This window comes from Ictalurus furcatus, chromosome 16 (assembly GCF_023375685.1).
Source record: "Ictalurus furcatus strain D&B chromosome 16, Billie_1.0, whole genome shotgun sequence".
In the NCBI taxonomy this organism is placed as follows: Eukaryota; Metazoa; Chordata; class Actinopteri; order Siluriformes; family Ictaluridae; genus Ictalurus; species Ictalurus furcatus.
Genome location: NC_071270.1, coordinates 26,043,325 through 26,067,822, shown reverse-complemented (window position 1 = coordinate 26,067,822; position 24,498 = coordinate 26,043,325). Strand labels below are relative to the sequence as shown.

Sequence of the window (24,498 nt, the reverse complement as noted above, 5' to 3'; positions counted from 1 at the left end):
GGTCGACTTCGGGAGCGTTTACCGGGACAGACTATAAAACGTCACCGCTCAACATAACCGGAAACGAAGAGTCGCACTAAACAGTAGAATACAATAAGCCCCGCCCACTGCATACCATCCCTGAAAAGCCTTAAGCTAACTGACATCAACTGAAACGTCATTTAAGTTTTATATACGCAAGTCTTATACACAGTCCCTTCGCCGTTCTGCGATCGCACAATCAAGCAAACTCCGCAATATCCGGAGGAGCGTGCGATTCTTCAAAACTTCCGTAGATTCCGGCCGACAAGTCACGTGACGTCATCGCAACGCGCGTTCAGCCGAAGCCGTCTTCAATTCGCGTGCATCGAACACGAGTACAGCTAAAAGCACTCATTTACCAACAAACACCACTGTGAAAGACCGCGAGAAACTATTTCGTGCGATTACGATTTCGCTAATTCGGGAAGTTTTTTTCCGAAAAAACAAACAACAAAAAAACAAACAAACAAAACTTCGCAAACGGAATCACAAATCTAGAAAAAAAAAAGTCGCAAGATAAAAATCCCGCCCACTTTAGAGTCACACCAACCGGTGAAAGAGAGCCAACGCTTAACCTGACGCCGTGTTTAAGTTCACTTCATTCTAACGCACGGCTTGTTCCGTCACACGCCGCTAAACGGACTCTGAACAGCTCCGAACACTTATTAAACCGAACCGGAAGTAACGGAAACGTACTAATCAGCTGAAACAGAACGCTAAAGCGCACTCTCAGGCCTCGCTGTAGGATGTTCCGCGTTACTGAAGACGTACGGTGTCGAGACGCCCGTGTACGGAAATAACATCGAACGTGGACTTTGTGAACCGTCACGCCGCTAACATCTACAGACGAGCTGAACCTCAACAGTTCCCTCATCACGCGCGCACACACACACACACACACCGCCGTCAGGATTTAGGACGAGCGCCGAAGTTAATCAGCACGGCGCGTGCGAGTTCTTCTCAGATGGATGCAGAAGTATAAACCGGACTGTCGGAGAAGTGCTGCAGGTTTAAACACTCGCTCTATGGAAAGCAACACCTCGCAGCTCAAGCACAAGACTTGGAAAAGCTCAAAGATCAAGCAAGAACAACCCCCACCCCCCTTCACACACACACACACACACACACACACACACTCGCACCAGATGAAGTCGACATGTTCACCGTGTCGCACCTACGCTGATTTCACGAACAGGTCTGTCTCTAGTGTAAATCCGTGTCTTCTTCACGTGTGCCGACGCGGTTTAACAGACACCGAGACTTCCTGTCATCTATAAACACGGACTAAACTTCACCGTAGAGCTGAACGCGAGAAATTTATAAACGGGAGATTTATTTCCTTCCACGTTCCTTTAAGCGATAAGAACAGTCACACACACACACACACACACACACACACACACACACACACACACACACACACACACACACACGTGTTAATGCTGGATTTGAGCGCCATTTAAAAATTAAACAGCCGCCTGACCAATCCCGGGCGAGAGCAAAAAATACCGTACACTACTTCATTAGGCACATTCACAGAGTTCATTACAAAACCGAATACAAAACTAAACACTGCATTTTTGTTTCATGCACGTCAACAGAGTCATTAGTGCTGCACCATGACGTATGCGATGTACAGTATTTACTGAGCACCAGGCTCCCCCCCCCCATCTCACACACACACACACACACACACACACACACACACACACACACACTGTAAACATTTAGTAGAAATATAGAAACCTATAGGCAGGAACTGCAATAGATTAAGCTCATCACATATGCAGATTATTATTATTTCGATGTAGGAGTAATCGGAGGCATCTGATTGGCTAAGGAGTGGGTTTTGATTGGCAGCTAGGTGACCTGAGATGGGAGTTGTGAACGTAAACGTGTGCATAAGCAGCAAAATTGTTAAAAGCAGGGAAAATTGTGCAAAAAAAAAAAAGGGGGGGGGGGTGTGGGGGGGGTTGATAATGTTTTTAAATAGGGTTACGTTCCATAAACAAGATGTTTGGAATTAAATTGGGGAAGTAAGTGCTTTAGAAAATTAATAAACGAACTCCAAGGTCTCATGGATCAGCGCCGAGTTTTGACCCAGCATTCGGACTCCAAAACACTGAATTTTTAGCTCCCGTTCAGAATCATCTCGTGTCCCGGGCTCGGTCCGGCTGAGTCTCCTGGAGGTCTTAGGGAACCCGTCTTCATCACCAGACCGCCCACGGCGAGACCTCCAGCGTTCAGGCCCCCGGGAGAGAGAGACTTCCTGTAAGAAAGCGGGAAGGTTCGCTGTTAGAGACTGGAAGAACATCAGATCAGATCAGATTTATAATTCTTCACACAGAGATGTTGCGTGAACGCTTGCATACTTCATGCTTAAAGTGAGTGTGTCCACTAGGGGGCAGTGTCTCATGAACCAAACCAGAATTCACAGGAAACAAAGAGATTCAAAAACAAACATATAATGAAGAAAACAAAATCAAAACACAGTAAAAACAATACTTTCCTACAAATCAGTCTTTATGAAGCTCTATAATAAATCCGTGTGTTATAATGCGTTCATAAGGCAATATGATTACACATCAAACTTTACAGCCATCTTTATTATACATTATGAATCATGACGCGTTCTAAGTAGCGTCTTACGTCAACATCCCTTTCATGCGTAAATTTAGACACACCATCATTCTTTTATATTTCCTCTTTCTGCTTAAAATTGCATGTTATAAGAATGTTGATTCTGTTTAAATAATACTTGTATTCAAATGGATCGTACATGAGTACAAAAAAAATTGACTGTCCGTAAGCATGAAAGGGATGTAATGGATTATATTACATTCTTTTAATAGTTTATAAATTCATTATAATCAACACAACAAACAAAAATTATAACGATGTGCATTATGCCTAATGAAAGCACCCCCCGACTCGTCCATGTTAAGCGAGAAGTGATTACGTCGTGGATTTTAATCGAGTAACGGAATAAACGACGCCTTTGAGGTTTAGTTTTAATGGCGTTTCCTTGCTTTGTGCTACGTCTTTACCGAACAAATATAGCAAAAGGTCGTGATCTTAGGAAAAATCGCCACAATATCACGATTGTTGCTTTCTGAAAAACTGACCAATCAGCACTCGGCTAGTTAACACACAGCACCGTGGACACGCGCAGGATGAGGTCACGAGTACGGGCTGATTTACACTCGTGTTGAAGCGCGTTCACTTTACGCCCTACGTAGTGATCTCCCACGTTCACATGAAGCTCGGCTCACCGAAACGCCATCTTCTTCAGTAAATGAGCGTCCACCACGTGCTCCGGTAACGACTGCGCCGTCCGCGAGCTTCCTGCTCCATCGCCAAACATCCCGGAGAGGTGATTTTCACGCCGCGGCTCCAAAGACGTCTGAGAGTGAAGAAAAACAAACAAATAAAAACTCCACCACCATTGCTGAAGCAAGACAGAAATATGAATCTATAGATAAAACGTTAGGAAGACTGCTCAAGTCGTGCCTCATCACTCCTTGGCAACTGTTGCTAGGCAGTCATTTCTAACTTTTTAAAGCCATATTCTTTTTGTACCCGCGTTTTCTGTTAGAACACAAACAACAGGTTTGCTTTGGGTTTTTTGGACAAAATTTGGGTCACATGACTAACGGTATCGGAAATGAATATTAACGTAAACAATGATGAAGCCTGTTATGAAGGATCTGTAGCATCTACCTCGGACTGGATCCCCGGTGGTTCCGAGTCCTCCATGTGTAGAGCACACAGCTCCAGCTCGATGTCCCGGTCCGGTTCGCTCTCTGTTCCGTCCCGAACCAGGAACTCGGGTCCACGTTTCCCGGCAGTGCTGAAGGAGCTGCGTCTCTGCTCGCTGACACACACACACACACACACACACACACACACACACACACACAGTTAGTGCTGAAATAAACAAGTACCCTAAAAAACAGTGTCTTTTTACTGTCTGGCGTTCTCAGACTAAAAACTCATGTGAGATCAGGTGAGAGAATCAGGTATTACTCCCACTCAGAATCTGCCCTATGAGTAATCATCACTGACACCAAACACACACACAGCTAAAGTGGAAGTCAGAGCTTTACAAGTGAAAGCGTGAGTTACCTCTCTAGGAACCCGGAGCGAGTTGACTCAAACCCACAGGGACTCCACCGGCACTCGCCCTGTCCCACATGAGAGCTGTAATCTGCAATAAACAAACAGAAATAAAATATATGAGGAAGGGGGGCACAGCAGCAGTCATGTCAGACAACTTGACAACCTCTAGGTGGTGCTGGTGTTCCATCATCATCATGTCCCTTTCCTTCCATTACATTTGATAATCAATGCTGCTAAACCATAAAAATAAAACTGGGAGTAATTGGAACAAGCCAGTGAGGAGGAAATAAACACTGAAAAAGCCTAAAAACACTGGAAGGATATTATACTTTTTTATTGAATAATTAGGATTTCTAACATTGTAAACTTCGATCATTATACCAAACATTTTTAATAATCACACACATTTTTATATTAAATATATATAAATTATATTTATATATATATATATATATATATATATATAATTATATATTATATTATATATATAAAAAATTATATATATATATATATATATATATATATATATATATATATATATATATATATATATATATATATATATATATATATATATATACACACACACACACACAAAATGCATATTAAAGTATACCAACAATTATACCAATAACATGTAAGGTTTATGTTCTTATACATTTTATAATGATTAGCTACATAGTTACCTACATAACAGAATTATTATTATAATACTAAACATTATTGTTCTTCATTCATTCATTTATACACATTGTACAAAGGTTTTGTTTGTTTTATTTTATTTATTTAACATTATTATTATTATTATTATTATTATTATTATTATTATTATTATTATTATATTTGACAATTCGGAGTCTGGACTGGTTTGGAATCTATTATAAGTTTTGTTTTTTTTTTTTTGTTTTTTTTTTTAAAATAACAGAAAACCCTGCTGCTGTTTTCCGTAGAATCGTTATCTGGACAGCAGGGACGGATGTGTGATTTACTGACTCGTTTATTTATTTTTAACGCGCTCAATAAATAAATAAGGGTAAAAACAAAGTGTGCACTTGATTAGCGACTCAGTGTCTCCACATTGCTAAACTCCTGACTGATTTGGATGCGTTTGGAGCTCACGCTCTCTCTCACACACACACACACACACACACACACACACCCACACCTCTGAAGTTGATGAGCGTGGTGGTGGCGGTGCGGCCGTGCGTCGCCGTGGCCTGTACGGGCTCGGTGGTGTGGTGGTCTGTGCGAGACGAGCGTGAAATGGCGCCCCACTTTGAGATCATAGGACCCTCGCCGAACGGGATGATGGGGTCCTCGTCCTTCACACGTCTGTACGGCTCAGAAACGTGCAGCCAGTGTTTAGACGTACACTCGCCGTCCTGCCGAGCGAGAGAGAAATCCGTGCATGTTGATCACATTAACATTATTTTTTTTTAATTCAACAGGCTCGCTCAAACTTCAGTGTTTAACTTCGAACAACTTCAGGATTCCCTGACGGTCATCATTCTGACATCTCTGCTGTGTTTCGTTGTTAGAACGTGTACAGGTTGCCAGGTCTGTGCTTTTGATTTTTATTACGTTCTTATAAACAGCTTCATTAGTTTCTTTTATAAAACGGTGCTAATAAATTGTGTTATAAACCAAATTATACAGTGCAGATAACTCAATTAGATAGACGACACGCGAAAGAGAAAAACATACATAAGTTATTCTAATAATACGCCAGCACTAGTGCTTACAGTACAGCAAATGATAGAGACGCTTCGGCAGAGACATTATTCTGATTCACATTTACACTCATTCATAAAGTACTATAAAGTGACTCAGTGTGTGTGTGTGTGTGTGGAGTGATTTTTCTCACCGTGTGTTGGGAACAGGAGTGAGAGTAAAGAGGTTCCGAGTCGAACGGGCCGACGGCGCCACACGACCATGGCGAGTAACGCCCGAGAGGTGTGTCTGCACCTCCACATTTACAGCTCATACACACACCGCTCTCCACACGCTACACACACAGTGAGAGAGAGAGAGAAAGCGACAAGACTTTAGCAATGGTCAGTAAAAGTTGAAAAACCCATTTTAAAGCGATATTTTAAAAGAAAGGCAGCACCGAATAAGCACAGGATAATAAATGCGAGATAAACCCCTGTATAGGATTATTCGCGCGAGAATGAATCAATAAAAGAAATTATTCTTCATTTCATTCATTCATAGAAAGTTTATTCGAGTCAGCCTTCTTCCTACTACATTTTAGGATAACGTGATTATACTCATTCATACCATGGTCTGTCTGAATACTCGATTCTGATTGGCTGGAAGGTGTGAATACATTAACATACAGTTTAAGAGTTACATAAAGTAGTACATCACAGCTTCATTATTAGCAGAGATACGGCACAGACTCGGGTAATTCTCACACACACACACACACACTCATTTCCTAGATTATAAAATAAAGAAAGAAAATGAACCGTTATTCTTATCCCGCGTCAGATTTTGAGCTGCAAACAGCGACCACGGATACAAGCGGGACGATACGTGGCTAGGTGTGCACCACACCGTTTTAACGCGCTCCGCTTCTCTACCTCCATATCGTGCGGTAAGATCGTGTAATGCACACTCGGTAGTGCGACGTGCGTGTGCGGCGCGTCTCCAATAACGACGCTGTGACTTTAACTACTTTATGCAACTCTAACTGCGTGTTGCTGTGGACAGACCATAGTATAACCTTTACATAACTAAACCCCAGTTTTTTTTTGTTGTGTTTTTTTTTTTTAACTGACTTAATTTCTCCTCCTTATTGTTTCAAATGACATGAAACATCACTGTTATGGAAAACATTACACTACTATTACCTTTATTATTATTATTTATTTTATATGGAAAAATACGCTGCTAGTCTGGAAGATTTACAGGTTTCATGATGAAGCGGAGCATTTTTCTTTCCTGCAGATGGAAACGTACTGACTCTGTGTGTGTGTGTGTGTGTGTGTGTGTGTGTGTGTGTGTGTGTGTGTGTGTGTGTATATATATATATAAAAATATGCGATATTCATCATATTTATCTTGCACGTAACTACACGACTGTGTCTAATTATGGAAATATTTATAATCAACATTAACATTTTTAATTAAAAAAAAAAAGAGAAAAGAAAAATATTTCCCGAGGTATTCCCAAAGTAACACAGGTTTAATTCTCCTTACTTACTGGAATAAATGAAGCGCGTTTTTGATTTTCTGATCGTTGAGAGTTTAATAAAACTCATTTCACAGAAAAAGAGAATGAAAGAGAAGAAATAACAGAAGCGGTGAACTCCTCCGTCTGTTTTGTTTAAACGCCCACTAACATGCAACAGGCGGCGTTTGGAAAAATAACCGTGAGTCAGCAGGCAGGGGGGTGTGCTGCCAAACTGTCCAGCGTGAGCTTGGGTACACACACACACACACACACACACACACACACACACACACACACACACACACACACACAGTAGAACCGCCACTTGCTCAGATTCATCAGTTGCTGAGCAACAGTTCCGCTTTAAATGTCTGTAACACCACACTGAGGGAGGACGACGTTCTGCTGTCACACTCGCAAACTGAAGACTTCTAATGAAACACACACACACACACACACACACACACACAGAGAGACAGACAAACACACCTCGGAGCAGAGATCCACAGTAAAGACGGGGGAATGCTGCGGCGCTCGGCCCGACACGTGATGCTGGTGCGCCCACTGTTCCTGACGGAGAGGGTAGAAATCCTCAGAGCCCAGAGCGACTCGGCCATACGCCTCCTGACACACACGTACCAAACATTACACACTAATACAACACTATACACGCACAGTATTTTGTGTTTGGACGGGTCAGATCCCAAAAGACAAATATATATAAACAAATAAAGGATTAAGTCTCCCTTTTGGAGAAATATAAAAAAAAAATTTATTCTAAAAATATATAGCCTATACGTTCATAATCAATTCATATTTTATCGAAGTAAAAATAACAAAACATAACACGGCAATAAAGTAATATCACACGCATTGAATTATTTCTGCACATTTCAGAAAGGCGACACGATCCGTAGACGAGCGTTAAACGTTTTTAATCACAGCACAAAACATTCTATGCTGCTACTGGCTCTAAGCCCCGCCCCCACACCCCTGGTTACTGTTGCCATCTAGAGCGAGCTTCCAAAAAAAATCTGGAAGGTGTTGTCAAGGTTACCATAATATGAATCGTTTCATTCACAACATGCCTTCTCAACTTCAAAAGATCAGCAAGAGAAGCTACGGATGTAAAAATAACTGGACAAAATAAATAAATAAATAAATAAATAAACAAACGAACGGGTCAGAGACGTGGCTCTCGGGTCCATCTTAAGCAGGAACTATATTTGATAGAGTTTTTGGCGTGGTAAGCACGGACTAAGTCGCACCATGTCAGTCGGGGGCGGAGCTATTTTCAGGGCCGGAAAGACGTAAACAAACACTAATGAATTAAAAGCTAGAACCATGGTGACCATGGTTACTGCAACACGTACCCGGTGCAGGGCAGCTCTCCTGCTGGCGGCGGTGCAGTAGGCGCTGTCGAGAGAGTTGAAGCGCTCCCGGAGAGGGGGATGATAGATGGACGAGTGCAGCACCTCCAGAGGGAGCGAGTTGCTCCGGCCGTCCTGTCTGTGGTACAGCTGAGGCCTCCAGAGACGCCGACTGTCGTAGACCGGCGCGTACACGCCGTGACCGTGGGAGTGAGAGTGAGGGAGCGGTGGGTAAGAGGGGGACGGGGGATACGGAGACAGCCCTAAACGAGACGGGAGGGGCGAGTCAGGGTAGGGAGGAGCCAGAGGAGGCGGGGCTGAGGAGTCAGAGGCGGGGCTGGAGCGAGGGAAGCGATGCAGGTAGGGTTTGTGAGGGTTCGACAGAGGAGCAGGGAAATAATTATCTACAGAGAGAGAGAGATAAACAAAGTTCAACGAACGACTACGTTTTATTTTATACTTCTTAAAGATATGAGCTGCTAAAATGTTCTGGAGTTCTGCAGAAGTTTCTTGTTAGCCCTGTCCATGCTTGGTTACTGTTACTATCTGGATCAAGCTTCCAAAAAATTGGAAGCCGTTGTCAAGGTTACCACAAGGTTGATCATCTATACATTCATTTGCTAAAAGGTATGTATATGAGAGAGAGAGAGAGAGAGAGAGAGAGAGAGAGAGAGTCACCAGACGGGCAGGACGGCAGATCGTATGCAGATCTCTGTTCAGGAAAGTACGTGAGCTCGTGGTGAGCCCTTTGCGGTAGAGAAGAGGGTTTGAGGAGCAGTGAGGTGTCTGCAGGAGGTCCTGACGCCGGGCTCTTCGGAGGAGAACCCGTTTTCCTGAGAGCAAGGGAAAAGGAAAAAAAGCGCCAGGCACATGCTCAATGTTCTAGAACCTTCTACACATGCAAAAGTTCAACTGAGCAGAGATCTTTTCATTTAACTTAATTAAACAGGTGATGAAATGGTGCAACACTGAAGAGGTCACGTCTGACTGACACGATCCTGAAGCGTTTCATTCAGAAACCTGTAAACTATCCGCCGTTTAATTATAGACGCATTTAGAACTTATTTATTAAAAACAGCAGACATGTTAAGAAATACCATAACCACCTAACAACCAGTGAAGATAGCACAGTAACCACCTAGCAAAAACCTGGGACACCCTACCCCCCACTTAAGATACAATGGCAACTGCATAGCAACCGCAGGGGACACCCGAGCAACCGTCTAAGATACATAGCAAAAGCCTAGCAATCACCCAAGTTACCATGGCACTCACTTAATGCCTGGGACACCCCAGTAACTACCCACGAGATCTTAGAAAACCCCAGCAGTCATCTAATATACCATAGCAACAGCCTAGCAACCACCAGAGATACCATAACAACCACCTAGCAACATCCTTGGAACCACCTGGAACACCACAGCGATCACAGAGAGGAACAGTTTCTTTAGTCAATTAATTTCACCACCTGTTTCATACGTCTGAAAAGTGATCGGCTGTAAATAACATTTTAATGTGACATCTGTCTGTGTGTGTGTGTGTGTGTGTGTGTGTGTGTGTGTGTGTGCGCGGAGGAATCGTTTCTCACAGGTCTTGGCTGGTAGCCAGGAATCCATCAGCCAGCTCTTTCATGACCTCATCCTGCTCCTGCTCTCCTCCTCTGGGCACGAGGCGAGTGGGGGAGGAGCTCTCCGAGGCCACACCCTCCGGCTCGTCGACACACACGTCTACAGCTGAGGATTTAACGGCCCCAGTTTTGGGCAGGAGGGACGGCCTGGTTCCTGAACCAACCTTCTTATTCCGCATTCGGTACCTCGGAGGAGAGATGGGTAGAAGAGCAGTGAGATGCTGCGCGTGTGTGTGTGTGTGCGTGTGTGTGTGTGTGTGTGGGCGGACGTGAGCATGAACACGAACAAAGAAACGGAGTGGAAAAAAACTCCCGTGTTGCTCTATATACACGTTATGTAAGCAGTGCTCTCTCCTGCAGAACGCTCTGGTAGCACGTGAAAGTGTGTAACGCACCAACGTTTATAAACGGTCGTTCCTGTGTGAATGTGTTTATAATCGTGTGTGTGTGTGTGTGTGTGTGTGTGTGTGTGTATAATCATGCGTGTAATCATGTGTGTGTGTGCTCACTTTTCCAGCTCGTCCTGGGTGTGGGCGAAGGTGCAGTTGACACCTCGTGGGCAGGTTCCTTGCTGCCGCAGGTCTCGGCACATGCTGGTCTTGTATTTACTGTTGGGCTGAGACTAACACAGGATTTTTTTTTTTTAATGAGGGGGAGGGGGGAAAATAAATAAATAAAGTCAGACCCAGACTGAATTAATTTTTTTTTTTTTTTACTTTTGTAAAAAAAATAAATAAATAAATAAATAAAATAAACACTTTATTAATTTTAGGAAAACATTTGCAGTTCATGTTGTAATCTCACTCTTACCCTTCAGTCCATTTTACTTGGTTTACAAATACGAGTTATTTTCAAGCGCATTAAAAAATTTGTTTACTTTTTTTCTCCCCAAAATGAGCAAAAATTTCTCTCCATCAAAATACCATTTAATCAGAAACCAAATCTGCGTCCAAAACGCCGTCCTGCGCACTTCACCTAAACACACTACCCTATTAACATCTTTACTCTAACGATTCAAACAAACAGCATTTCTATAGTTTAAATTTAAATAGTTCTACAACTTGAATTTTCGCCTTTCATTTGCATCCAAGGTGTAGCGGTAGAGTGTTGGCTCCGCCCACTTTGGTTCCACAAAGGGGGTCGCACTTGCACAAGTTACACTTTTTTTTTTTTCTGAACTTTAAAAAAAAAAAAAAAAAAAAAAAACTCATTTTTGATCCGTTTTACACAACAGGCCCCGTCCCAAATCTCACACTAAATAAAATGATAGTAAAAACAGCGTGTATAAGAGGCAGAAATCCTGATGTAAAGCACACAAGGAGGCGAATTTCGACAGCGTGTGTGGCGTTCTCAGACTATCAAACTCGTGTGAGATCAGGTGAGAGAATCAGGTGTTTCTCTCATTCAGAATCTGCCCTAACGAGTAATCATCACCGACACCAAACACACACGGCAAACAAACTCCTCCTCCTCCTCTAGCTAGGACTCGTAAGAGCGTTGTTATGGTAACGCTGTGACCATCACATGACAATATTTTCATATCAGAACAAGTTAAATGAAGTGCTCGGGACAGAGATTTCCACGGGAGGGGGCTAACTTTTTGATAGAGTTTAAATCAGTGTTCAGGCTTCGCACGTACGAAATAACTTTTATGCGATACACGCCGTGTGAAATCCAGGAGCCGGGAAGCTATGAGAAGAGTTCTGAGCTTACCGGAAATGTCTCGTGACTCTTTTTGCTGAAATTCTGGATGAACTCAAAGAGCCCATGGACCACAACCTTCACCGCCAACATCACAGACTCGAGCTCCTCCCACGAGGGGATGGCCGTGTCTACACACACACACACACACAGAGAGAGAGAGAGAGAGAGAGAGAGAGAGAGAGAGAGAGAGAGAGGAAAAAAAAGGTCATTCAAGCATCCTCACACTCCATTATGTGAGAGAGAGAACACACACACACACTCACCCAGGTTCTGGTCGATGCCAGCGAGGAGTTCTAGCGGAGCTCGGAGGATGTTGAGGTTGGCCGGGTCTCCGGTTCTCTGCAGGACGATCGTCAACTCCTGCACGCTCTTCGTAAAGGATTCTGGGGACTGGAGCTGGAACGAGGGAGTGGAGGAGAAACGATATCTTTATTTAGATCAAAATGACGCTGCACACAAAACGGATCTTGTACGGCAGCACTACTTGTATTGTTCTCTGCTTGATATATCGCTTTGCTTGTATCTTTCTCATCTGTAAGTCGCGTTGGATAAAAGCGTCCGCTAAGTGAATAAATGTAAATGAGTACAATGTAAATGGTGTGTGTGTGGCGTTCTCAGACTATTAAACTCGTGTGAGATCAGGTGAGAGAATCAGAGGTTTCTCTCATTCAGAATCTGCCCTAACGAGTAATCATCACCGACACCACACACACATGAATCTTAGGGGGTGTGTGTGTGTGTGAAAGAGAGAGAGAGAGAGAGAGAGAGAGAGAGAGAGAGAGAGAGAGAGAGACACATGGAAGTGTTTTAAACTTTGAGGATGTTTTCAGAAGGACATTTTTAGCCTCCATCAGAAAGCTGGTTTGATGTAGGCGTCTTTGTAGGTGGACATTTTTTTTTTATTATTATTTATTTATTTATTTATTTCACTCCGGATCGCTAGAGAAGAAGCCAAACCTTGTGCTAATTAATCATGGAAAATATATATATATTTTTAAATTATTATTTATTAACTTATTTATATTTGTGTACTTTACTTACTATAAAAATAAATTTGACTATAATATACAAGGTAAAATAAATAGAATTTAAAAAACTTGATCTAAAATTCAACTTTAGCACCGTAGAGTATTTATACGTACAAGTTGTATTTATACGTAAATGACGCAATGAATAAAAAAAAAAAATGTATTTTTACATTAACAGCTACACTACAAAAATCTACTTAACCAGCTTAACTGAACGAACACTGCAAAAACTAAACTAAAATAATACAGAAACTAAATCTGGAGGGACAAAAAGTGCCCAAAGTGAGAAAGCCCCGCCCCCTGACTGCCCCCTATTGGCTAAGCCATGGACGCAAAATACTTTACGCCAAACGCGCACTAAAACACTCTGGTAAACCCAGCCTCAAAGAGAAACGTGAGAAATAAAGAGTAAATAAACAGGAAGTGTGCGGTACCTTGTCTATGATGGACTGCATGTGTGATTTGTGGACGAGGTCGCCGTACAGCAGCGAGGACCACTGCTCGGGAGAGATGCGGAGCCCCGCCTCCATGGCGATGTGGACGATCTGGGCGTCGTGTTCACGCCTCAAAGCCTCGTACGTACGGAACTCCTCCTTCAGCTGCATCAGGGACGAGTCTTCGTCACGCTTGGTCACCTGAGGAGATTCAAATTTGACGGTCGATGAACATGAGCGTTTATTACGAGCTCGTCACTCTCAGTGCGGTGTGTCTGGCGTTCTCAGACTATAAACTCATGTGAGATCAGGTGAGAGAATCAGGTGTTTCTCCTGCTCAGAATCTGCCCTATGAGTAATCATCACTGAAACCAAACACACACACACGCACACCACCTCATTTACCCTCTATTATTACAGCCTATATTTATAGCTAGTCTCGTCCAACTGCTGCGTCAGGAACACTTCTCTACTCCTTTTACAACCCCACCAAGAAAAGAAACAGTGCTCTGTTGCATTCTGGGATAGGGGTGACATTCCTGCCCTGCCAAGAATGCTGGAGTAACGACATAACACACCTCGTGACGAACACACACACCCCTCTCAAACATTTAAGTATCTTTACACCACACGAAGTACGGAATAAAACAAACGCTCCATGGCATGCGGCTTTAATAAAGTCATCGACATCAGCCGCATTGCTGCTCTGACCTTAAAGCAGGAAGCTCGGTACAGAAGCTGCACCACATGACCGATGCTCGTCTTGGAGGCCTGAGGGAACCGAGCTTCCAGCTTCTGGACCACGAAGAGCACCAGAACCTTGCGAGAGAGCGCCGAGCCGTCTTCGAGAGCAAGCAGTACGAGCTTTAGTGCGTCCTCCTGCATCGCTGCGTGGGAAAGAAGAAAGAAAACACACAGACGTTTAGACACAGATGTGATCAGGTCCAGGGGTAGAGGCCTCGTGTACCTGGTGTTCTCAGACTAAAAACTCACTTTTGAGATCACATGAGAGATTTTTCTCCCAATCAGAATCTGCCCTATGAGTAATCATCATAGACACCAAGCAAGACAGCATGCATACAAATAAATAACGTTTATTCTAAAAACCTGCGTATGTTGAAGTGTTCATTAATAATTCCCCACAGACACTGGGAAAACAAGAAACTGCAGGGTGTTGTACACACGAGAGCGGCCTCTAGAGGCCAAAGAAAACTATCAAATTTTGTCGTGTTATTTGAAGTGTTTTTTATTCATTTTGGACGTGGAGGGAAAAGCAAGCCAGAGTGGCATCTAGGGGGAGTCTTACCACACGACTGCATGGAGACCTGCCTTTAGAACACAGACCTTCCCTTTGTGCACATCTTTAAACCCCACAGCGCAACACGCGCGAGACTCACCAGGTCCAAGGAACTGACACCCTCGCGCCCGGACGGCGGCCCACAGGTTGGCGGAGAGCTGCTGTGGGTTCTGGTGCTGCAGGATGAGCTCGGTGATGGTGCGTTCTCCCAGAGAGCGAGCCGCCCGCAGCGCCCTCACACGCCCCTCCTCCTCCACCAGCTGGCAGTTCACCAACGTCACAAGCTTCCTCTGCATGGGCCGACTGAGCGCGCTCGCACTCGCAGACACCACGCCTTTCACACACAGGACAGGGGAAGTACAGTTTAATAACTTTTTTTATTAAATAAAAAAACAAGTGACATCAACCTTGGGATTAGTGCGAGTGAAGCTTACACAATCTTTACACCTGTGTTTAGCCCCGCCTTCTTTATATTCAAAATAGAGAGCTACTATTGTGAAGTTTATACAACAATTTAACGGTCTGTAACAATTCTTTTGTACTTTGTACTGCAGCTTGTGACCACAAGATCCACATGAACCTCGTTTTAGTTCCTCTAAACAGTTCCTTGGTTCCCACATCTGAACCTCGGTACTGACGCAAAGCCAAATTTAAAAATCGCATCCGTCTCCCTATTTAAAATATATACTAAATAAATTTATTTAATATAATAAAGCTGCACGTCCTCGAGCTGGTAGAAACTCTACGCTTCGTCTGACATACAAACCCCACCCACACACCCCAAACAGGAAGTGCTACACACACGGTCTCATAACCACAAGAACAAAAGCGCACAGAGCAGCACGTTCTCACCATCTCTCACGCCCTCACACACACACACACACACACACACACACACACAGTTGAGACTCGTGCTTGTACCTTTGCCCCCGGTGATGGGTTTGAGGTACAGAGCCAACTCTTCCACACACGTCCTGCACACGTCATAATGCTGTGTGTCTTCGGCGCTGGCCAGACACACACTCTGGCTTTCAGGAACCTACACACACACACAAAATAATATTAACCTCATCAGCTACTTTGTCTTATACCAAGTTCACTTTTAAACTATTGTTTGAAACCACATGTCCAGAGAGGTATAAATCCCCCCCCCCACACCCCCCCCTACAATTTTACCACAACTATTTTTACCCTTCCCACCTCATCACACGTCTCCACCCAATGATGTGTGCAACGCACCAACCAAATCTTTCCTGCCACACCACCCACTATCCCATTCATAGTCTTCCACAATACCACCTGTTTTGACCCACCCACCCACCCCCCTCAACTCGCCTACAACCCCCTCCGCCACACTCCACCCCACAATCCCTCGCTCACCGGCGCCCCCACCAGCAGCAGCAGGGCACGGTTGACAGGCAGCAGCTCGATGTCGATGCCGATGGCGGTCTGGTCAAAGGGACAGGCTTTACGGTGCAGTTTGTGGAGACACGTCTTACACACGGTGTGCGAGCAGCCCAGGCTGATGGGTTTGTGTCCGCCGCCGTTGAACTCGTTCAGGCAGATGGGGCAGGACAGGAACTCCGTCCACTGCGCCGCCTGCACGGGCATCCTGGCACCTCCGGGGGGCGTTCACGTGCTTACAGAGATCACATGACGCCCGGGACCGACCGCTCACACACACCTGAGGAGAAACAGGCGAAATTATTTATAAAATAGTCGTTAATAACTGTTTATCAACGCGATTAAGTGCTGACAAGAGTTCTGTGGAACGTCAACGTGCATTTAAGCTTTAATTTTACCAAACGCACATCCGACTCCATCATCGACTCATCACCGCTCATCAACGCGTCAAACTATTTACAGCAAAAGAACGAAAGAGAAACCCTGCTCCGGCACTTGTGAAAAGAACCTGAACGTTTAAGACTTTTTAAAAGATTCAAAATCATTCATCAGAAAGGAGTAAGAAAACGGAAGGAAAGAAAACGAGAAGAGGGCGAGGGCGCTGAGAACAGACACGGGGAAACAAACTGAGGAAAAGAGGAGAGAGAGAAATAATGCGAGGAAAGAGAAGGCAGGAAAAGTTGAGAGAAAAGAACGCAGGAAAAAGGGAAACGAGAAAGCGGTGAAAGAAGTGAGAGAAAGAAAGGGGGACAAGAAAGAGAGAAAGACATGTTCGATCAGAGAGGAAAAAGAAATGTCAAGAAAAAAAATAAGGACAGAACAAGAGAAAAGGGAAAAAAAGTCAAGTTAGGGTGGATAGTTAGGAAAACAGGGAGCCGAGGAAAGGGCGAAAAAACAGAACAGAAAAATAAACGAGAAAGAAAAAAAAGGTATAAAGAAAGGGATAGGATGAGAGGGGAAAAAAAGCAAAGAAAAAAAAAGGGATGAAAAGAGAAAACAGAAAGACGGAAAGGAAAGATTGAAACGAAATGTTAGAAAAGAATAAATGAGATGATGGAGAAAGAATAAAGGAAAGAAGGGAGAAGGCTGAAAGAAAGGCCAGAACGGAAAGAAGGGGAGTGAGGCGAGAGAAGAGAAAAAAAAGAAATTGAAGAGGAAGAGAAAAGGGTGAAAGAAAAGAAGAAAGGTGGGGGGAAGACTAGGACAGTGTAAGGAGGGGGGAAACGGGAGAAAGAAAAAAAGATGACAGAAAGAAAAGAACGATGAAATTAGTGGAAAAGAGACAATGGAAGAAAAAGATGAACGGGAGAAGAGAAAAGAAAGAAAAGAAAAGGGGGACAGAAAATAGAGAGGAAGAAAAAGATGAGAAAGAAGACTGGAACGAGAAGATAAAGAAAGAAAGGTAGTAAGGGGGAAAAAATTAAAGAAAAAGCTGTGAAAGAATTACGAGCACGTGGTTGACCCATGTGCTGCGCGTGCACGTTCCTGCACACCGCGCGCTTATTAGAGGCGGCCGCGGTTAACAGGCCGACACATAACCCCGGGCACTTTAGAGGTGCAGCGCGGTGGCCTGTGAGTCGCCATTTTGTCTCGCTTTTGTCCTAACGGGATAGTTACCGTCATTTTTTTCTTCGAGACTAGTTCGCGTGTGAACCGCTCGAGCCCCGTCGTCCTCCTCCTCCCCCACAGAGCTGCAGACTTCACGGCGCCGGCACTGAGCACGTGCATGTTCCTCTCTCTTTTACACCGGGAAAGGTTGTGTCTCACAGCGCCAGGCACCGCGACTTTAAAACGTGGTCCGGCGCAGAGGGCGAATCCCGATTTCACTCATTACTACCTACATAAGTGCACTACATGGCGTATATAGCGATGTCTTCTGCTCCCTATTTAGTGCACTACATATCCAATAGGAACCCGTTTGGGATTCGGACAAGTTTTTCTTCTTCGGTTGGTTATTTGGAGGCTCACTTGGAGCGAGCACACTGCCACAGCGCCCCCTACCGAGCCCCTCGAGAGCTTTACTACCGAATTCGGGCTAGCAAACTCCAAAAGAGATTTAGCCCTGAAGTGGAGGAAAAAAAACTTGAAGTACTAAGTCGTTAATAACTTCCGTCGACTTAATATCTCATTATTTTGACATAATATATTTTATTTTTTTTACTTAATATCTCGTTATTTCAACTTAATCTCATTGTTTCAAGATAGTGTGTCACTGTTTCAACCCAATACTAGCTTGTTATTTCAAGCTAGTATCTCTTTATTTCAAATAAATATATAACCATTTTGAGTTAATATCTCATTATTTCAAGATAGTGTATCATTGTTTTGACATTTCTCGTTATTTTAAGATATTGCTTCAACGGAATATAAAGATAGTAAGGCATGTCCTTATTTTGATACCTCATTATTTCAATACGTCATTATTAAGATTTAATATCTCATGTTTTCAGGATAGTATGTTATTATTTGGGTGTAATACCTTGGTATTTCAGGGTATGTCGTTATTTTGACTTAATACCTTGTTCGTTTGAGTTACTTCACATTGTTATTACATTGTTATTTTGACCGTTTAAGATTTAGATTTTTTTAAATTACTCCTACGCTTTGGATCGTTGTCGCTGCATAATCCAGTCACGCTTGAGTTTCAACTTACAGACTGAAGACGGGACATTCTCCTTTAGGATTTTCTAGTAGAGAGCAGAATTCATGTTTCCCTCAATTACTGTAAGTTGCCCAGACCCTGAAGCGGCAAAGCATCCCCACACCATCACACTTCCTCCACCATGCTTGACCGTAGGTACGATGATCTTTTTGTGGAATTCTTACGCCAGATGTAGCAGGACTTCATGCTGCTGAAAAAGTTCTATTTAAGTGTAGATGTGATTGAACAGGGTTTGCAGTAATCAGGTCTGGTTGTGTCTAGTCCAGCTGAACCCCATTATGAATGCAGTTTCATAGATCTGGGGAATTAGTAACTACAGGGGCAAATACATTTTCACACAGGCCCAGTTGATACTGGATAAGCTTTTTTGCTTCAATAAATAACATTATCATTTAAAAACAGTATTGTGTGTCTACTCAGCTCGCCTTTGTTTTGAGCTTAAATTTCTGAAACCATTCAGTACGAGATCTACACAAACACAGAAGAAATCAGGATTGGGGCGGGGGGGGCAAATACTTTTTTCTAATTTGATGAAAGATAATAAATCAGTGTCGTTATTTAATGACTACAGTACTTATTTTCCCATTGGGTGTTAGTTCAGGAATGTCGTGTGAAGCATGTTAAACGCAGTTTACTCTTTTCCTCTCTGTTAAATCATAGTTCCTCTACAAATGTACAGTCAGCATTATTAGCATGTCATACTGCAGGATTTCTGACGAGTCACATTGCGCAGCTGACCTAAATGACTAAAACTGTGTCGCCAGGAAGCAACCAACGCCCCGTACTTCCTCATGGACCATGTGCCACTGAGCAAACATCAGTGCAACGGATAGAGGCCTCAAACTAACCTGTTCTAGTGCATTGTGGGATTTCATAAAAAACACAAACTATGCATTTATTATACTTTTATATAGCAGCAGTAGGGGTGAGATACAATAATGTTCATTTGTACATGTTACTATACACACGCGAGTAGTTTAATGCCCAATGCAGATGTTTATATACTCATTTGCATATTTTTGTGGTTCCATACAGGTGAAATCCCGCCTCTTTAATAAGCCGGAATAAAAGAATTGGCATACTTTACAACATTTTTATTTAAAGCAGCTAAATAAAATGCACATTTTTTGCAGTCTATACACATATATATATACTGGATGAGATTTCACCTCGGTACAGCATTCATATTTGTCCCTGTGATCCAGTAGAGTTTTTGTTGTGCTGAAGAAATGATGACGGAAAAAAAAAACCCCAAAAAAACCCCCTAAATAACAACCATTCAGTCATCAAGACACGTGAGTAATGACACGCTGAGCTCATCATGACGCTGTGTCTCATCCAACTGCTCAGGTTTAAAACCTCAACACAGAAAACCGAAACCCCGCTGCTGCTGCATAGACGGTAAGGTGTCAGAGATTTAAAAATAAATAAATGAAAGATCAAAGGCAAAACATGACGTTCAAGTCTGACATAAATTCTAGTAACTTCATGCTGCCTTCAAGTCCTCCTCAGAAGCCGGTGTGTACGTGTTTCGCAGGTGGAGATGCGGTACGACGTGGTGCACGCAGTGGTTTTCGCTTTGGAAAAAAAACTTGAAGCGTGAGAAAACGTTTTACTTAAATCTTACCGTCTTCCGCGGACGTCACATTCGTACTGCGTCCGCGATGACTTTCCGTTATCGAATATCCGATTTACAGAAAGAAAAAAAAAAAAAAAAACCCTACGTTGTTATTATAACGTCGCGACGCCGTTCACCTCGTAATTACGATATTCCTGATCAAACTTGAAGACAGCAACGTTAACGCCCAGATTACTTTTAGATACACAAAACATCAGCCACGTCTGCAGAAATCCACCTTCCGACATCGCACTGCGTACTAATAATAAAGAGAAGCCTAATTATACTCCGACGTGACGCAAAGGCCGTGTGATGTAAGCCAAGACATGCACTGATGGGCGTGCGAGTTAAAGGGGAAACTCATTCCTCCAAAGCCAAACCCCGAATTGGCCCGCTTAGAACATGAACCCCTAGACACAGACGAGTCAGAGGGCAGAGAAGGGGGGCGTGTGGGGGTTTCCAGATCACTTTACAAGGCTCTTAAAAGTTCACCACAACAGGACTATTACCAGTGTGTTAGAACATCCTGTCCCCCTACACACACACACACACACACACACACACAGATCTAACTCAGACATCAGATGACTCCTGGTGCATGATGGGACAGCTCAGTGCACACAGTGTCCATCACGTCACCTCTGACTCGCTCTGATTTTACATTTCTTTATGTTATTTATTATGAACAAAAGAATCACTCAATCATCTCCTCATGAATGGTCTAAACTCACACACACACACACACACACACACACGAGTGTGTAAACATTTCTAAACTACATTTCTAGATTCACTTCATAGTGTCTGTTCAAAAGAATCGACTCTGAATCGAGTCGCTGAGCTCATCACTCCTCGGTACACGGCAGACCTGAAACTTGCTCGCGCCCTTTTATACTGAATGCTTCCTCTCCCTCTGCCTCTGCCTCTGCCTCGGTGGAACTTCTCTAAACACTTTCACTTTTCTCTAACGCTTGTGTTTCTGATAAACCAGCTAGTGACTCCTACAAACTTCTCCCCCTCCGTTTAACCAGAGGAAATAATTCATAACGAACACCGTGTAAGATTTAGATTTGGGCACGTTACTCATACAAGTACTTCAGTGCCATTATAATGCGATTACAGGTTTTATTAAAGGGTTAGTAGCTAAAGATGTCGCTGGAGAGACCAAACAGAAGTTAAGCAAGTGCTGTCCGAGTCAATCGTGACGATCGAGTGAAAGAAAATCTAAATACAAACGTTATAAATGTGAGAAAAATCCAGCTGAAAGAGAGAGCGCGGGAGAGAGCGTTGAATCAGCATTCAGCGTTTTGCGTGAGAGCGAACGAGCTTCGGATTTAAAAGCCGCTCAAGCCGTGATAAACGTTCCGACTCAATTTACAAGATTCCTTTAAAGAACGCTTTTAAGCGAATCGGATCGTGCGATCGAATGGATCACGCCGGCGTATTTCGGTTGCGTGACTGCAGGTCTGTATCTCCCAAATAAAATTAAACCCAGAGAGACTCACACTTTCTGCTCGAACCTTTCCCAGCATGCATCACAAAATTGGAGGATTGTAGAAAGTAACGGACAAAGACAACATTTCTACCAAAGACGGCGGTTAAAGAGCTCATTTGCGTTTCTGTCTCCGTCTCATAACCGCTCGTGCAAAAAAACAAAAAAAAACCCTGCTGATTAAAGCGGCAGTCTGTAATGTTTAAGAGCGTTTCCAGAGCTGTAATATCATTATCTCAGTGTCATGGTGGCTTTAAAAAATTTGAGCTGCAAGTCAATTTTTACAAATAATTAAATAAATAAATTTATTCATTTAGCGGACGCTTTTATCCAAAGCGACTTACAAATAAAGAAATACAAGCAAGTGGAGAACAATACAAGTAGTGCTACTGTACAAGATCTTTAACTGAGTTCTAGAGAAGCAAGGAGCACCGAGTCGAGGTTTGTTTTTTTTAAATAACGATGGGTTGGCGTTTTACGGGTTGGTTAGGTGCTCACGGAAGAGGTGGGTCTTCAGCTGTTTTTTGAAGATGGTGACAGATTCTGCGGTCCGGATTGAGGTTGGAAGTTCATTCCACCACTGAGGGACAGTCAGTGTGAAGGTTCTGGAAAGGGACCTTGAGCCACGCTGAGTAGGCACTACTAAGCGTCGGCTATTAATCGATCGCAGATTGCGTGAGGGAACGTAAGCCTTCAGGAGAGTGTTGCGGTAGGGCGGTGCTGTTCCAATAATAAGTAATAAGCGTACTATAACTTATTATAAATAAATAAATAAGTGTACTATCTGTGCTGGACGTCGTCCTTTGTTAGTCACGGTCGAAGGTATATGCTGGATATCCTATGCTAGCTCTCTTTTTCCTCTCTACTTCTACTGACATTGTCATTTCTGGGCCAGAAATATGCAAACAGGAGGTTGTAACGGTCTTATATTTCGATGACGCCATTTCCCAGCAAAAGCAATGCACGCACTCACTCACGTTTACTCACCACTTTATCCTGGGCAGGGTCGCACACACGTTCATAAAACTCATTCACACCTAGGGGTGATTTATCTTAGCCAATCTACCTACTTAAAACAAAGAACCCGCTCTAAATCCATTCAGTTCACAAAGCAACTTGACTCTACGTTTCATTTCATCCAAGTGTGCATTAGGTAAGAAATCTGGAGGCAATAAATAAACACACACACACACACACACGTTCGTTTTGAATCTCTGAGTGCACCTTTAACAAAAAAATCAAAACAGCTCTGCCCATACTTTTGATTCGATCCGATTCACTCAGTCGACTCCCTGAACTGAATCGAACACAAACGATTCAGCTGCGTGCAGGTGAAAGTTTTGCTGTAAGAGACACTTCCTCATGCACCACCCTAATTTCTGAGAGCCACACAAACATGACTACGTGCAGAAACACAGATATTTGTTCCCATCTGAGGCAAGCAATTAACCTAATTACCAATAATACCTCGTTAACATTTATAAACCGTGCCTTAATTAGCACAGCATTCATTATTATATTTCAGAAGTACGAAACGTGCTGCAGAGGTGTTTTAAAAGGCGGGTAAATTGCAAAATGTGTTTACGTGAAGCTTTTTTTCTGCATTCCGACAGGTTATAAATGAGATCAAATTAAATCAATTAAAAATCACCAAAAAAAAAGTGATTCTTTTTTTCCCCCCTATTCACACTTCCATAAATGCAAACGTCAAGCTATCAACTTGTCAACCTATAAACTTCATTTCATTTCATTTCATTGCACAGATATCTAGTGCACTGTGCAGCATCTCACCTTAAACTAGATCAGTATATACCTATATATATTTATTTACATCAGCTGTTAAAGATGGTGCATGCATTTATTTATTTAGTTACTAATATTGCATAAGAGTGCATGAGTATAAATCGTGACAGCTGTGTGCTGGAAATAAATAAATAAACAAACAAACAAACAAACAAACAATAAAACGCAAACACAAAACACAAACAGCGCCTTGCAATTTCATGCATGTCCAAGTCGCAACTTCACTTACCTTACAGCACAGTGACAAATCATCTTATAAATAATCCAGCTTTCTTCCCACGTCAAGGAAATAATTCCCCCAATTTAACCTCAAACCCTCAGAAAGAACCGGAAGGCACTTTGTTCCACGGTTAAAAGTCTGAGTCTTGTCCAGGACATCATATTAAACCCTACTTGTCATGTCCATCCAGCTGAAATGCGCGACCCCGCAAACACGCTCGCTCCCGTGGGCTCTGAACACCGAGAGCTCGCGATTCGATGTATCCGTCCGCCGTGATCACGTGATTATACGACACCTTGCAGCACGGTGAGTACACTTTATTTAAAAATAATAATAATCATCATCATCATCATCATAATATGAAGAAGAAGAATAAGGAAGTCCTCTAGGAATCGCGCGAGAGGAATTATTATGAGTGTGTGGAGACAGGTGAAGGAGCGCGCAGGGATTGTGTGAGGAACTACTTCTCCTCCAGTGGAGTAAGGATATCAGATGTGAAGTGGCAAAGCCGGAACGAGCCG

The 24,498-nt window shown here is 43.1% G+C and overlaps 1 protein-coding gene across 2 annotated transcripts; it reads right to left on the bottom strand.

The window, feature by feature from the left end:
* Positions 1-1,428: 1,428 nt before the first annotated feature.
* On the bottom strand, positions 1,429-24,296 carry LOC128620510 (roquin-2-like). 2 transcript variants are annotated; one of them, XM_053645568.1, is made up of 19 exons: positions 23,987-24,296; positions 16,159-16,462; positions 15,700-15,817; positions 14,879-15,112; positions 14,193-14,368; positions 13,482-13,682; positions 12,283-12,415; positions 12,029-12,147; positions 10,825-10,937; positions 10,277-10,501; positions 9,367-9,521; positions 8,692-9,092; positions 7,808-7,942; positions 6,005-6,145; positions 5,306-5,522; positions 4,147-4,228; positions 3,742-3,895; positions 3,294-3,424; positions 1,429-2,290 (listed from the first exon to the last, which is right to left on the bottom strand). In XM_053645568.1, exons 2-19 carry the CDS (start codon positions 16,387-16,389, stop codon positions 2,152-2,154), a joined length of 3,105 nt encoding a protein of 1,034 aa, XP_053501543.1. In that variant the 5' UTR covers positions 16,390-16,462; positions 23,987-24,296; the 3' UTR covers positions 1,429-2,151. The 2 variants fall into 2 exon arrangements, with proteins under 2 accessions (XP_053501543.1, XP_053501544.1); XM_053645569.1 differs by lacking the exon at positions 23,987-24,296 and adding an exon at positions 17,800-22,109.
* Between the last annotated feature and the right edge of the window lie 202 nt (positions 24,297-24,498).